The sequence below is a fragment of the Staurois parvus genome, unplaced genomic scaffold (assembly GCF_062004578.1).
Source record: "Staurois parvus isolate SC_StPar_1 unplaced genomic scaffold, SC_StPar_1.0 ptg000638l, whole genome shotgun sequence".
Lineage (NCBI taxonomy): Eukaryota > Metazoa > Chordata > Amphibia > Anura > Ranidae > Staurois > Staurois parvus.
This window is the reverse complement of record NW_028318434.1, coordinates 504,180-519,647: the sequence shown is the minus strand read 5'-3', so window position 1 is coordinate 519,647 and position 15,468 is coordinate 504,180. Positions and strand designations below refer to the sequence as shown.

The 15,468-nt window shown below is 48.3% G+C and overlaps 2 protein-coding genes across 3 annotated transcripts in view; both read right to left on the bottom strand.

Moving 5' to 3' along the window:
• The window catches only part of LOC149449067 (uncharacterized), a 125,387-nt gene that overhangs the window by 96,433 nt on the left and 13,486 nt on the right, over positions 1-15,468 (bottom strand). The gene's annotated exons all lie outside the window — the stretch shown is intronic.
• Positions 2,236-15,468, bottom strand: part of LOC149449066 (endogenous murine leukemia virus Env polyprotein from Emv-2 locus-like) — a 190,881-nt gene continuing 177,648 nt past the window's right edge. Inside the window, exon 2 of one of the 2 annotated variants that reach the window (XM_089693854.1) lies at positions 2,236-4,989. In XM_089693854.1, the coding sequence (XP_089549980.1) occupies positions 3,402-4,781 (1,380 nt within the window). In that variant the 5' untranslated portion in view covers positions 4,782-4,989 and the 3' untranslated portion in view covers positions 2,236-3,401. The remainder of the gene's footprint in view (positions 4,990-15,468) is intronic. The other variant, XM_089693853.1, reaches the window with a different exon arrangement.

Here is a 15,468-nt window from a genome sequence, read left to right as displayed (position 1 = left end):
GGAAGAACAAGACTTCAGCTGACCTTTGTGGAAAAAGTGGTGCGCCAATACTTGACTGTGTGGCCAATGTGCTGAATGAAAGGACTTATGCATACCGGGAGGGAAATCCGGATTGAGGCGAAGAGAAGTTAGTGGGTTGGGGGCATCGGAAATGGAGGCCGATTTACAGGCTAAGCGAAAGGTTTTAAGGGAAGGACCGATTATTGTATGTAGGAGGAGGTCTTGAGGAATGTGTTTGGTCAGAAGCCACGGGATCGATGCCAAGGGGGAAGTGGAACAAGAGTGTTCCAGCTGGACCCACGCTTTGGTGGTAAAGTGAATATTCCAATCAATTATCCTAGTAAGATGGCAGGCCCGATGGTAAAGTTGCAGGTCAGGTAGTCCAATCCCCCTTTGGATTTGGGGAGTACAAGTTGGGAGAAAGAAATACGTGGCCGTTTATGATTCCAGAGAAAAAGAGAGCACATTCTTCTGCATGAAACGAAAAAGGCGGGTGGTAAATGGATAGGTAAGGTTTGAAATAGATAGAGGAGGTGCAGGAGGATATTCTTAGTATAGCAGCCCTACCAAACCAGGAGAAGCATGGGCGATGCCACCTAGTTAGGTCTGCTCGGATGGCACCAAGGGTTGGAAGAAAGTTTTTGACATCAAGATCAGAGAGGTTACTCGTAAGCTGTATTCCCAGATAGGTAAGGGAGTCCCTTTCCCATTGAAACGGGAACTGTGACTGACAAAAGGAAACCAGGTCTGGAGGAAGAGTAATGTTTAAGTCATAGGATTTGGAATGATTAATTTTGAGGTTCGAGATATATTGAAAGAAGGAAAAATCCTTAAGTAGGTTGGGCAAGGGAATCCGGGGCTCCGTCAGAAACAAAAGAATGTCGTTTGCGTAGGCAGCAAGTTTGTATTCCTTGTTCGCCACGGAAATACCCCTGATATCTGGGTTTAAGCGGAGTTTGCATAACAATGGTTCTAGTGATATCACAAAAAGAAGCGGGGATAGGGGGCAACCTTGGCGCGTACCATTCCCAAGAGGGAACGGATGAGATAGATGCCAATTCACATGGAACTGAGGCGTTGGACCAGAATACAGTGCCATAATGAAATTGAGCATGGTGTCCCCTAAACCAATCGCCTGTAGGGATGCCTTTAAGTAATCCCAGGACACCCTATCAAAAGCCCTCTCGGCATCTAGGGAAAGAATAAATCCTGGACTGCGAGAATCGTGAAGTCGGTGGAGAAGGTTAAGAGCCTTGATGGTGTTATCCCTTGCTTCCCTTCCCGGGATGAAGCCCACTTGGTCAAGGTCAATCAGGGAGGGTAACAAGGGAAGGAGACGGTTGGCTAGGATCTTTGCGTAGATTTTGATGTCTATGTTCAAAAGAGAGATGGGCCTCTAATTGGTAACCAAAGTGACATCTTTACCTTCTTTTGGGGATGACAGTGATATGAGCTTCCAGGAGGCGATGATGTTGCGTGGAGGGTGAAGAGAAAGTGTTGAAGGCAGAGAGGAAGGGTCCACTCAAAATATCTAGAAACTCCTTGTAATATGCCACAGAAAGACCATCAGGGCCCGGGCTTTTACCAGGTTTCATTTGCTGGACGGCTCAGGAGAGTTCCTCCGCCGTGATATGATGTTCCAAATCCTGAATAGTATCATCAGGTACAGTGGAAGGACTATAGAGGCGAAGAAAGTCAGAGATTAGGGTGTCTCTAGGCGTATTGGCCTCAGAAGGGCGACGTTCTGGAGGGAGATCGTATAATGTTTTGTAGTATTGCTCAAAGTGAGATGCTACATCCGCATTTGAGGTGGCCAAAGAGCCATCCGAGCCCCTAATCTTGTGAACCTTTAAACTTGACTTTTTTGTCTGGAGGGATCTGGTTAAGAATCTCCCACTTTTGTTAGCAAAATCATAAAAAAGATTTTGCGACAAAATGAATCTGCGCTTAGCTGCCTTACCTAGTTCGTTTAAGAGCTGCGTGTGGGTGTTTGTAAGATCAGATAAAGTCAAGGCGGCCTGATTATTGTCTTGGAAATTCGCTTTAACGAATTTCTCCTTACCGTGAGTACTCGCAGTTGGATGCGCAGAAATCCCCCATAAAGCTGTGCGAATCTCGCTTACCACGACTGCAGCTAAACTACACGATTCCTGCCCATCCAAATACTTTTAGCTTCTGTTGAAATGTGGGGGTGGAGCTCCGTTACCCTAGAATGATCAAACGACACTCTCAGGATGGTGTTGCAACTCACATAAGGGCTGGTTTTAGACCCAGCTCTCTGTTTTATTAAAAATACACACATGCCCCCCCACATGAATAAAGTCAATTCCCTCCCACCAAACAATGCAATGGGGAGTGTCTATACACAGGATGTATATTCCAATTGGAGCATAGCCTTTCCTATTATCTATCACTGGTCCTCCCCCATGAGCCTTCTGAGGTCAGCAGACTTCCTCCCCTTCCCCCCCATGAGCCATCTGAGGTCATATTTCCTGTCCTACTAGCTTCTATTGGTATGTCCATTCTCTGCACAAGCACTCCCTAAAAATATCAGTCTGTACCTGGATGGGCCCGATACGATCTTTATTAAAACACATCCATCCGGATACAGTTCAGATTAGTAATGGGTTGTAAGATATGCATAAGCCTACACGTGGAGTTCGTACCGCTTGGAGCCTTGCGTTATGAAGCCCACGTGGTACTATGCTGCTGATATGTGGATACAGGCCCGCGGTCTACTGCCAGCGACATTCGCATCGAATGCCGTGGTGGTATACACGCCGGTCTATAAGCGCAGATCTGCCATCTCATCCATTACCAAGCTGAGTACTGTAATACATACATTGTACATGCGCATGGCCCAATTGCAGCCTTCAGAGCTTTAATTAAGCCACACGAGAGACATATGAATAACACGAATATATGACACATTTAAAGTTCGACCAACAATACAAAATTTCCATGACATTCCCTCCTGTTTTATCATATTCTCCTCGTGTCCCTTCTTGATCTTCTTCAGCTTGATGGGTGTAGTCTCAAACTTCAAAGAGTTCCTGTAGTTGTCCCTGAGAATAAAGCTCCACGGGGTACCTGAAACAACAAGACCCGACACAGACTCGACGCAAACAGGCTTGATTGAAGCAATGATCCTCAAGAGCGTTGGAACCTTCACTACAGGAAGGCTCTTGCAAAAACCACAAACAGACTTGTGGTATGAATAAGGCTTGTGATCCCACGGTGGTCTGGGGAGATCCAGCAATAGATTCTCAAATTGCCCCTGCAGACGGGGCCACAAAAGGCTGGTCTCGACCCAGACGGTTTTCCAAATTGCAGACACAAACCATGATGAGGCTTGAAGCTTGCTTGAAGGTCTTGGAGAATGTGGTCTTCAGAGAGATAAATTAGAGGGAAGCCAGGACGTAATCTGTAGAGAAGGTGGTTGGTTGGTGAGGTCTTCCTCCGATCAGTGGTTGGAGTGGGATCCCAGGAGCGGGCATGGAGATGTGGTCGTCTGCCCGAGCTTGGCTTACACGGTCGATGAGGCAACAGGAACATCTCACCGCGGCATATAAAAGGCAGATGAAAAAGAGAAGCATCAGGACATACACTCCCACTTCCTTCAACCAAGATCCGATGGAGAACAGGAAATCTCCCAATCCTCCCAAACCCTTGAACGGATTCCAACCCTCACTAGCTATAGCTCTAGCTTTTCCCTGTAGTTCACTAACTTTGTCCATATGGGCCTGGACCTTGTCATCGGTGTCTTCTATCCAAGTACAACAATCCTCTCCGATGAACTCACAGAACCCCCCTTTGGCGGCTAAAAGATAATCAAGGGCCATCTTCTCCTGAAGCACTAAAATTCCCATCTGCCGTTGTTCTTGGGCAATTTCTCTGACAGCCTCTACGGTCTCGTTAAACATACTATCCACGATGACAGAAAAATTGTTCAGGCGCTTCATAAGTTCTATTCCCCATCCTGTCCATGAGGGGAACCAAGCCCATGCCTGGTCGCCCTCAGAGAACAGCTCCCTGCGAACTCTCCCTGCCATCCTTACCTTCTTGTGGACCATCAACTCTTCATGATCCATCACTACATAGGATGCTGGGACTAGCTTTATGAGGGCACACGAACCTTTCGCGTTCTGGGGAAATGTTCTATAGGCTGCCGAACCACACAGAAAATAGTATGGACCTGTCAGAGCAGAGCAGGAGGAGTTCCTCGTTCGGCCTCTGGCACTGAGCAACAGTTGCACAGACTGGGGGATTGCTCCCTCAGTCTGCACATCACATCCGTCCTTCCAACACACGTGGTCTGGTCGGTCAGTGTGGTTACTCAGAAGGGAAGTCTGGTTAGTCAGATTGACAGTTATACCTCCCTCGCAGGTGGTAGTCCCAACAAACTTGTTACCTGTGCCAAAGCTGATGTTAAAGCACACCTGAGGGCTGCCTAGCTGCCCAGTTACCCATAATGGACTGACGAGGGTCCTACAGGAGCTAGAGCTAATATTGGTGCTAAAACTGATGTTACCTGCTAAAAATGTGTCATTAAGTTCTACCGACAAATGTCTACGTGGGGGCTGACCAGGGGTCCCTTGCTTTTTCATGCCGACGCGGATGTCATATAGGGCATGAACAGCGGCCATTGCGGACATGTGATGACTGGGTGGGGGCTTAGAGCATACCCAACAGTTGGTTTTGTTGGCGGTTCTGGCTAAACGCAGGTGCATTTTAAATAAAAGGTTGGGGTATCTGCCGTCTTTTCCTCCATTCACACACATGTATGACAAACAAAAAGAAAAAGGAAAATGACACCCCTCATTCTCTGGTGTAGCTGAAAAGCTTCTTGCAGTGGCTTGCGTGCACCCAGTTGTCTCGTCCCTCGAGTTTGAGTGAGGTAGGTGTCGTCAGCTGGACTTGGTATGGTCCGGTGAACCGTGGCTCGAGTCCGGTTCTTTGATGTTTCTTTAGGACGACCCAATCACCTGGCTCAATAGAAAGAACACCTGTTATTGCATTTGGATCGGGGAGCGATTCGCGAACCCGATGGTGTATCTTCTGCAGCTCCCGTTGCAGAGATTGCACATAACCTGTAAGCTGTGAATGCAAAGACGACAACTGTTGAGGAAAGTACAACCCTGTTTTGGGAGGTCCCCCAAACAACACCTCGTAGGGTGACAGCCCATGTGGTTGCCGAGGGGCATTCCGGATGGAATAGGGGGCAATGGGGAGACACTCAGGCCAAGGTTTTTGGGTATCGGAAGACGTTCAACCTTACCGCTACTCTCGGGGTGATATGGGGTGTGTCGCCGCTGACTCCAGTTCCACCAAAGAAATGCAGTCGTGTCCTTTGGAAGAGAGATTAGTAGTGGACAAAGAAGACATGTTAGCAGAAGAGGTGTTAGTATTGTTAGTCGTGTTGCAAAATTCAGCACTGTCATTGCTGTCCTCCCCCCCTTCTCATCTTCCGACACAGGAAGAAGAGAAGCTGGGTTAAGAATAGTGCATCGTTTGATAGTGAGGTTAGTAGGGGTTAGGAGGGCTTTCCCCTGAGAGGGGTACCTTGCCTTGGATGTCCTGTTTTCGCAGGACCGTTCTTGCTGCACTGGTGTCGGTGAGGCAAGGGAGGGGATATTTTAATTCCTCTAGAAAAAGATGGATCTGGGCCGACACCGATTTGTCAACTTCCTATGAGAATTCATAGGAGTTACTTACCATGGTGGTCACAGGGGCGGAGGACTCATCAGGAATGAACTGCCACCGACCTTTAGGTAACTGGGGACAGCTCCTCCTCATGTGCCCCGTTTGGTGGCACTGGAAGCACCTGGGTGGGGGCCTATCCTTCCTGTGACCCAGATCCCTTGGTTTTTCGTGTGGGGTCTGGGACATAAGAACTTTGGCCTTGTCTTGTTTTCTTCTATCCATTTCCCTCTCTATTGCCGCAAGAGTGGAAAGGATAGCAGGGATAGACATCTCATTATATTCGGGTCGGGCCAGAACCAGCCTTTCCCGAATTTTAATATTGATGCCTTCCAAAAATTTGGCCCGCAACAGAATGTGCGTCGCGGTCACCTTTACCCCTTCAGTTGGAGCATCAGGTCCAACTTCCAGATCCGCATCCAGTGCCGTCTGCTTGAGACGGCGCCAGAAGCAGGCGCTTTCCTCATTAGGACCCTGGGTGAGCTTCATCATGTCCGTAGTAGAGGTAGCACCATACATTTCTGGAAGCTTTGCCTTTAGCTGTGTACAGAACTCTTTGCCCCCTGAAGTCATCTCCTCATGCGTGGTTATAGAGCACCCTGCAATCACTGTACTGGCCACTTCCATGCCCACCTTAGCCCGCAGGATCTGCGCACAATCTGACCCGCTCATACCATAGCTGAACTGGTTTTGTCCAAACATTCGAGCAAATCCTCTCGGATTGACTCGATAGTCCGGGAGCTCAGCCAGAATAGTGCGGATCTCTGCCGGGGTGAAGGGGACATGCCAAACTACCCGTTCCCCTAAAGTCCGTTCCCCCTGTGCATTGGGAGGACCTTCAAATTGCTGCACTCTGACTGGATAGGCCTCGGTCCGGGAAGAGTGCAAAGGCTGACCCAGCATCATCGGTGGGCTTAGATTAACCACCTCGCTTACTGCACCTTCAGGTTTGAGGTCCCTCAGATCAGGGTATAGCTGGGGGGCAGGGATCTGATCAGTGGTTCGTAGCGCTTTGATGCAATCCGCCCTGTTTCTTAACCGGGTATCTATTCCCCTTGATTCACAGATAGTCTGCAAATCGGTTGTTGAGTAGGCTTCATAGTTGGAAACAGAAGGAGCTGGGGTGAAGCAGGAAGAAGGGAGAGGTAGAGGTAGAGGCTGAGGCATAGAGACAGAAGACACAGAAGGTATGTCAAGAGTGACGTCACTAACAGAAGAGACAGGTGCAGTTATACTTATCTCAGCCACTGTTGGTTGTTCGGGAACCCCAGCAGACCCTGATCCTGCCTGCCTTAGTAGAGTCAGCCCTGAAAGAGCTTCCTCCACCTCTGACACTGGATCCTCCTGTTTTATTCCCTCTGGAGGTCAGGTATACATCACCTGGTTCTTCCGGACAGACACCAGTTTATGTATGCCCTGCTTCCCTAATCGGATTGACCTGTGAAGCCATAGCTGTGCGATCTCTAGTTCTGACGCCTGCATCCGTGGTTCAAATTCAGAGATGAATTTTTCCCACCTCCATGCGTCAAATGTACCTTCCCGGGGAATTTCCCATCTGGTACCCTTCGACCATTTATTCCACCTTTTGAGGGGTTCTGTAGACTTCCCCCCCAAACTCACCTTCATCAGTTGTGCAGCTGTCCTTACCCTGAAGAGGGCTGGTTCCCCCTCTCTCTTCATGGACTGACTACTGCCCATCGTGACTAGTCACTGGTATATATCCCGCGTCCGGGTACCTGTTTACCCCCTGGAGCACTCGGTGGGATCCTACCGAGAGGCCTGATTCCACCACTTTCCCAGCACAGCGTAATTTATGTGATACTTATCGATCACCCGAAGCGCATCAAGTGGCGGTCAGACTGAGAGCACACCTCCCACAGCGCAATTTATGTGATCCTGACCACCCGAAGTGTTTGTGGTAACCAGGCTAAGTGTTACACTTCCCTGGACCGCCCACTCGCACAGCGCAATTTATGTGATCCCGACCACCCGAAGTGTTTGTGGTAACCAGGCTAAGTGTTATACTTCCCTGGACCGCCCACTCGCACAGCGCAATTTATGTGGTTCTCATCACCCACTGTGTTTGGCAGGCCACACCGCACAATGATGAAAGTGGCTTTTCTCTCCCTGCACACAGTAGCTAACACAAGTCAAAACAAAAAGAGGGGTTCTTGGATGTTACTTAGGGGTCACTGGTTGGCCAGAAACCTGCTAACTGACCTTTAGGTAATTTGTGTAAAGAAAAAAACTTTCCTAATACGCACAGAAAAACCCTTTTTCAACCTGAAAAACTGTTAAAAAGGACAAAGTGGATCCTTATGAAAAACACGGGACGTTTCACAGTAAAACAATTACACAGAGGTAAACCGAAAAACTGCGCCAAAAGTAACCTTGTTGCTGATGCAAAAATCACTCATACCAGCACCGCTAAACGATCCACGTTACACACGCAATCTTCGCTGCAACCACCTAGAACCGTTTACACAAAAAGTCTGCTGGACGCGAAACACACAACGCAGCAGCATTAAAACAAACCCGCTTTACAATAAGGAACTACTTTTAATAGGAAAAACACAAGAAAAACATAATCACTATACAAGAAATCTATGTGCAAAAACCCAGACTTCACTGCGCTCACTAAATGTGGAACACGTGAAGGGAAAACTCACTTAACACACTTTAAATTGGCTGGCAATACGCAAATTTAAAGCTAAAAGCAAACAAATTAAACTGTAAAAAATTTGGATTAAAAACACAAAATGGGTCAAATGCATATAGAAAACTTCATGCACATTGCATAGAGATTACTGCACATATGGTAGTCAACAAAATGGCCACCAACAGGGAAAGCACATGGTAGTCAACAAAATGGCCACCAAACAAAAGGAGTCCATGTGGTTAGTCAAGAAGATGACCCCCCACAGAGGAGCACATGGCAGATACTAGAATTACCCCCCACAGGGAAGCACATGGTAACACTAGAATGGCCCCCCCACAGAGGAGCACATGGCAGCAGACTTTGTATTGTTGGTTGAACTTTAAATGTGTCATATATTCGTGTTATTCATATGTCTCTCGTGTGGCTTAATTAAAGCTCTGAAGGCTGCAATTGGGCCATGCGCATGTACAATGTATGTATTACAGTACTCAGCTCAGTAATGGATGAGATAGCAGATCTGCGCTTATAGACCGGCGTGTATGCCACCACGGCATTCGATGCGAATGCCGCCGGCGGCAGGCCGCGGGCCTGTATCCACATATCAGCAGCATAGTACCACATGGACTTCATAACGCTAGGCGCCAAGCGGTACGAACTCCGCGTGTAGGCTCATGCATATCTTACAACCCATTACCGACCTGAACTGTATCCGGATGGATGTGTTTTAATAAAGATCATATCGGGCCCATCCAGGTACAGACTGGTGTTTAGCCTGGGGGATGCTTGTACAAGAAATTTGCATACCAATAGGAGCTAGTAGGACAGGAAGTATGCCCTCCTTAGAGGGCTCATGGGGGAAGGGGAGGAAGTCTGCTGACCTCAGAGGGCTCATGGGGGAGGACCAGTGATAGATAATAGGAAAGGCTATGCTCCAATCGGAATGTATATCCTGTGTATAGGCACTCCCCATTGCATTGTTCGGTGGGAGGGGATTGACTTTATTCATGTGGGGGGCGTGTGTCTGCTTGTAATAAAACCGGGGGCTGAGTCTGAAGCCAGCCCTTATGTGAATTCAAACATCATCCTGAGAGTGTCGCCTGATCATTCTAGGGTAACGGAGCTCCAATTCCCCACATTTCAACAGAAGCTAACCCAGTTGGATGGGCAGGAATCGTGTAGTTTAGCTGCAGTCGCGGTAAGCAAGATTCGCACAGCTTTATGGGGGATTTCTGCGCATCCAACTGCGAGTACTCATGGTAAGGAGAAATTCGTTAAAAGCGAATTTCCAAGACAGTTTGGCGAGCCAGTGGATACTAACGCGAATTTTGCGCTAGCTAACCAAGTTCGAAGGGGGAATGAGCCATCATGAACTAGCAAAAAGTATGCCGGCACATTTCAGGTCTCTCTGCCATTAAGAGGATCGCTTTTTGCGCGTTCGTGTGGCTGATTTCGCTCTCTGTTAGCTAACGTGAATTCCGCTTAACAAGGACCTAGTTTTGTCCTAAAATCTTGATTTGTGGGTGAAAGACGAGGGTTTTTCTCTGCTGAGAGCAGCAGAGGGGTGGGTTTGGTTGGCTGGATTTGGTCAAGTTTAAAAATCTTCCAACCAAAAATTAAACGGGTATATGTTTTAGCGGGTAAAAGTTGTTGCATGTTTAGGTAAGTATTTGCGGGTTGTAGGTACTGTGGTAATTGCTCTACCCCCCTCCACGTGAGGTCATTATTACAGTGCTGAAAGGTTTAGGTTAATTGTTAACTGTTGTAAGATCTTTGTGTGTATGTAGTCTGTGCCGTGTTTTGTGGTACTACTGCTCCCAGCAAGCATACAGCAGGGGGTCCTTTCTGTTACATGTGCATGTTAGTGTGACATGTTGGTGTTTTATGTCCGTTCTGTGATCGTGCCAAATTGTGTTGTATGTGTGCTGTATATTGTTGTGTAATTGTCCAGTGTATGTTTTGTCAAAGTCTGTTTTATGTAAGAGGTTAGAGGCAATTTTGAGGCTAGTGTCTGCTGTGTGCTTTCCCTGTTGGTGGCCATTTTGTTGACTACCACATGTGCTTTCCCTGTCGGTGGCCATTTTGTTGACTACCACATGTGCTTTCCCTGTTGGTGGCCATTTTGTTGACTGCCATGTGCTTTCCCTGTTGGTGGCCATTTTGTTGACTACCACATGTGCAGTAATCTCTATGCAATGTGCATGAAGTTTCCTATATGCATTTGACCCATTTTGTGTTTTTAATCCAAATTTTTACAGTTTAATTTGTTTGCTTTTAGCTTTAAATTTGCGTATTGCCGGCCAATTTAAAGTGTGTTAAGCGAGTTTTCCCCTCACGTGTTCCACATTTAGTGAGCATGGTGAAGTTTGGGTTTTTGCACATAGATTTCTTGTATAGTGATTGTTTTTCTTGTGTTTTTCTTGTTAAAAGTAGTTCCTTATTGTAAAGCGGGTTTGTTTTAAAGCTGCTGCGTTGCGTGTTTCGCGCCCAGCAGACTTTTTTTGTAAACAGTTTTAGGTGGTTGCAGCGAACATCGCGTGTGTAGCGCGGATCGGTTAGCGGCACTGGTAGGCGCGATTTTCGTTTCTGCAACGGGTTATTTTTGGCACAGTTTTTCAGTTCACCTTTGTGTAATTGTTTTATTGCGAAACATCCTGTTTTCCATAATGTTCCACTTTGTCCTTTTTTTACGGTTTTTCTAGTTGAAAAGGGGTTTTTCTGTGTGTATTAGAGACGTTTTTTCTTTACACAATTTTTCCTAAAGGTCAGTTAGTAGGTTTCTGGCCAACCAGTGTCCCCTAAGTAACATCCAAGAACCCCTCTTTTTGTTTTGACTTGTGTTAGCTACTGTGTGCAGGGAGAGAAAAGCCACTTTCATCTTTGTGCGGTGTGGCCTGCCAAACACAGTGGGTGATGAGAACCACATAAATTGCGCTGTGCGAGTGGGCGGTCCAGGGAAGTATAACACTTAGCCTGGTTACCACAAACACTTCGGGTGGTCAGGATCACATAAATTGCGCTGTGGGAGTGGGAGGTGTGCTCTCGGTCTGACCGCCACTTGATGCGCTTCGGGTGATCGATAAGAATCACATAAATTACGCTGTGCTGGGAAAGTGGTGGAATCAGGCCTCTCGGTAGGATCCCACCGAGTGCTCCAGGGGGTAAACAGGTACCCGGACGCGGGATATATACCAGTGACTAGTCACGATGGGCAGTAGTCAGTCCATGAAGAGAGAGGGGGAACCAGCCCTCTTCAGGGTAAGGACAGCTGCACAACTGATGAAGGTGAGTTTGGGGGGGAAGTCTACAGAACCCCTCAAAAGGTGGAATAAATGGTCGAAGGGTACCAGATGGGAAATTCCCCGGGAAGGTACATTTGACGCATGGAGGTGGGAAAAATTCATCTCTGAATTTGAACCACGGATGCAGGCGTCAGAACTAGAGATCGCACAGCTATGGCTTCACAGGTCAATCCGATTAGGGAAGCAGGGCATACATAAACTGGTGTCTGTCCGGAAGAACCAGGTGATGTATACCTGGCCTCCAGAGGGAATAAAACAGGAAGATCCGGTGTCAGAGGTGGAGGAAGCTCTTTCAGGGCTGACTCTACTAAGGCAGGCAGGATCAGGGTCTGCTGGGGTTCCCCAACAACCAACAGTGGCTGAGATAAGTATAACTGCACCTGTCTCTTCTGTTAGTGACGTCACTCTTGACGTACCTTCTGTGTCTTCTGTATCTATGCCTCAGCCTCTACCTCTACCTCTCCCTCCTCCCTGCTTCACCCCAGCTCCTTCTGTTTCCAACTATGAAGCCTTCTCAACAACCGATTTGCAGACTATCTGTGAATCAAGGGGAATAGACACCCGGTTAAGAAACAGGGCGGATTGCATCAAAGCACTATGAGCCACTGATCAGACCCCTGCCCCCCCAGCTATACCCTGATCTGAGGGACCTCAAACCTGAAGGTGCAGTAAGCGAGGTGGTTAATCTAAGCCCACCGATGAAGCTGGGCCAGCCCTTGCACTCTTCCCGGACCGAGGCCTATCCAGTCAGGGTGCAGCAATTTGAAGGTCCTCCCAATGCACAGGGGGAACGGACTTTAGGGGAACGGGTAGTTTGGCATGTCCCCTTCAACCCGGCAGAGATCCGCACTATTCTGGCTGAGCTCCCGGACTATCGAGTCAATCCGAGAGGATTTGCTCGAATGTTTGGACAAAACCAGTTCAGCTATGGTATGAGCGGGTCAGATTGTGCGCAGATCATGCGGGCGAAGGTGGGCATGGAAGTGGCCAGTGCAGTGATTGCAGGGTGCTCTATAACCACTCATGAGGAGATGACTTCAGGGGGCAAAGAGTTCTGTACACAGCTAAAGGCAAAGCTTCCAGAAATGTATGGTGCTACCTCTACTACAGACATGATGAAGCTCACCCAGGGTCCTAATGAGGAAAGCGCCTGCTTCTGGCGCCGTCTCAAACAGATGGCACTGGATGCGGATCTGGAAGTTGGACCTGATGCTCCAACTGAAAGGGTAAAGGTGACCGCGACGCACATTCTGTTGCGGGCCAAATTTTTGGAAGGCATCGATACTAAAATTCGGGAAAGGCTGGTTCTGGCCCGACCCGAATATAATGAGATGTCTATCCCTGCTATCCTTTCCACTCTTGCGGCAATAGAGAGGGAAATGGATAGAAGAAAACAGGACAAGGCCAAAGTTCTTATGTCCCAGACCCCACACGAAAAACCAAGGGATCTGGGTCACAGAAAGGATAGGCCCCCCTCCCAGGTGCTTCCAGTGCCACCAAACGGGGCACATGAGGAGGAGCTGTCCCCAATTACCTAAAGGTCGGTGGCAGTTCATTCCTGATGAGTCCTCCACCCCAGTGACCACCATGGTAAGTAATTCCTATGAATCCTCATAGGAAGTTGACAAATCGGTGTCGGCCCAGATCCATCTTTTTCTAGAGGAATTAAAATATCCCCTCCCTTGCCTCACCGACACCAGTGCAGCAAGAACGGTCTTGCAAAAACAGGACATCTGTCAGGGCTCCCGGGTATGACCAGAGATGTGTGACTGACGCAGGGAAACGCAGATTTCAGATATGTTATAAACAATATAATTTATTAACACTAACCATACAAACATAAACGCAGTGCAATACTAAACATAATACAGTGCAAACAAACCCAACCAACCACCCACAGATAACAGTACATACAAGCAAGCGTCGTCAGGCAGGCCGGGTCAATATCAATTGGGCAGGTAGGTACGGGGGGAGCAAGCGGAGAATGGTCGGGGTCACAGGCCAGGTTCAGCAGGTAGCAAGCAGCATAGTACAGAGGGTCAGGCAGAGGGATGGTCCGGGTCACAAGCCAGGGATCAGAACAGGTAGCAAGCAGCGTAGTACAGAGGGTCAGACAGAGGGATGGTCAGGGTCACATGCCAGGATCAGAGCAGGAGAAGTCAGCAAAGGAACAGAAACAGGATGCAGGACAGATACAGGGCCCAGGACAAACACAACACCAAGGCAGAGTCTGCAAGTCTGGCCATCCCTTAAATACACCAGTATCATCAGTTCCAGGTGTTAGCTGGCTGAAAGGTTGAGTCTCTGATTGCTGGGAGCACCCGCTGGCCAGCCCTGGTACTGCAGATCAAAAGGCAGGTGAGTCCCACCATTGCTGGCCAGTCCATTCCTAACAACATCCAAGGCAAGGTACCCCTCTCAGGGGAAAGCCCCCCTAACCCCTACTAACCTCACCATCAAACGATGCACTATTCTTAACCCAGCTTCTCTTCTTCCTGTGTTGGAAGATGAGAAGGGGGGGGGGGGACAGCAACGACAGTGCTAAATTTTGCAGCCCGACTAACAATACTAACACCTCTTCTGCTAACATGTCTTCTTTGTCCACTACTAACCTCTCTTCCAAAGGACACGACTGCATTTCTTTGGTGGAACTGGAGTCAGCAGCGACACACCCCATATCACCCCGAGAGTAGCGGTAAGGTTGAACGTCTTAACGGAATCCTTAAAAACAGGATCTCCAACATCATGGCCGATATCCAAAAACCTTAGCCTGAGTGTCCCCCCATTGCCCTCTATTCCATCCGGAATGCCCCTCGGCAACCACATGGGCTGTCACCCTACGAGGTGTTGTTTGGGGGACCTCCCAAAACAGGGTTGTACTTTCCTCAACAGTTGTCATCTTTGCATTCACAACTAACAGGTTACATGCAATCTCTGCAACGGGAGCTGCAGAAGATACACCATCGGGTTTGCGAATCGCTCCCCGATCCAAATGCAATAACAGGTGTTCTTCCTATTGAGCCAGGTGATTGGGTCGTCCTAAAGAAACATCAAAGAACCGGACTCGAACCACGGTTCACCGGACCATACCAAGTCCAGCTGACGACACCTACCTCACTCAAGCTCGAGGGACGAGACAACTGGGTGCACGCAAGCCACTGCAAGAAGCTTTTCAGCTACACCAGAGAATGAGGGGTGTCATTTTCCTTTTTCTTTTTGTTTGTATGTCATACATGTGTGTGAACGGAGGAAAAGACGGCAGATACCCCAACCTTTTATTTAAAATGCATCTGCGTTTAGCCAGAACCGCCAACAAAACCAATTGTTGGGTATGCTCTAAGCCTCCACCCAGTCATCACATGTCCGCAATGGCCGCTGTTCATGCCCTATATGACATCCGCGTCGGCATGAAAAAGCAAGGGACCCCTGGTCAGCCCCCACGTAGACATTTGACACATTTTTAGCAGGTAACATCAGTTTTAGCACCAATATTAGCTCTAGCTCCTGTAGGACCCTCGTCAGTCCATTATGGGTAACTGGACAGCTAAGCAGCCCTCAGGTGTGCTTTAACATCAGCTTTGGCACAGGTAACAAGTTTGTTGGCACTACCACCTGTGAGGGAAGTATAACTGTCAATCTGACTAACCTACTTCCCTTCTGAGTAACCACACTGACCGACCAGACCACGTTTGTTGGAAGGACAGATGTGATGTGCAGACTGAGGGAACAATCCCCCAGTCTGTGCAACTGTTGCTCAGTGCCAGAGGCCGAACAAGGAACTCCTCCTGCTCTACTCTGACAGGTCCATAC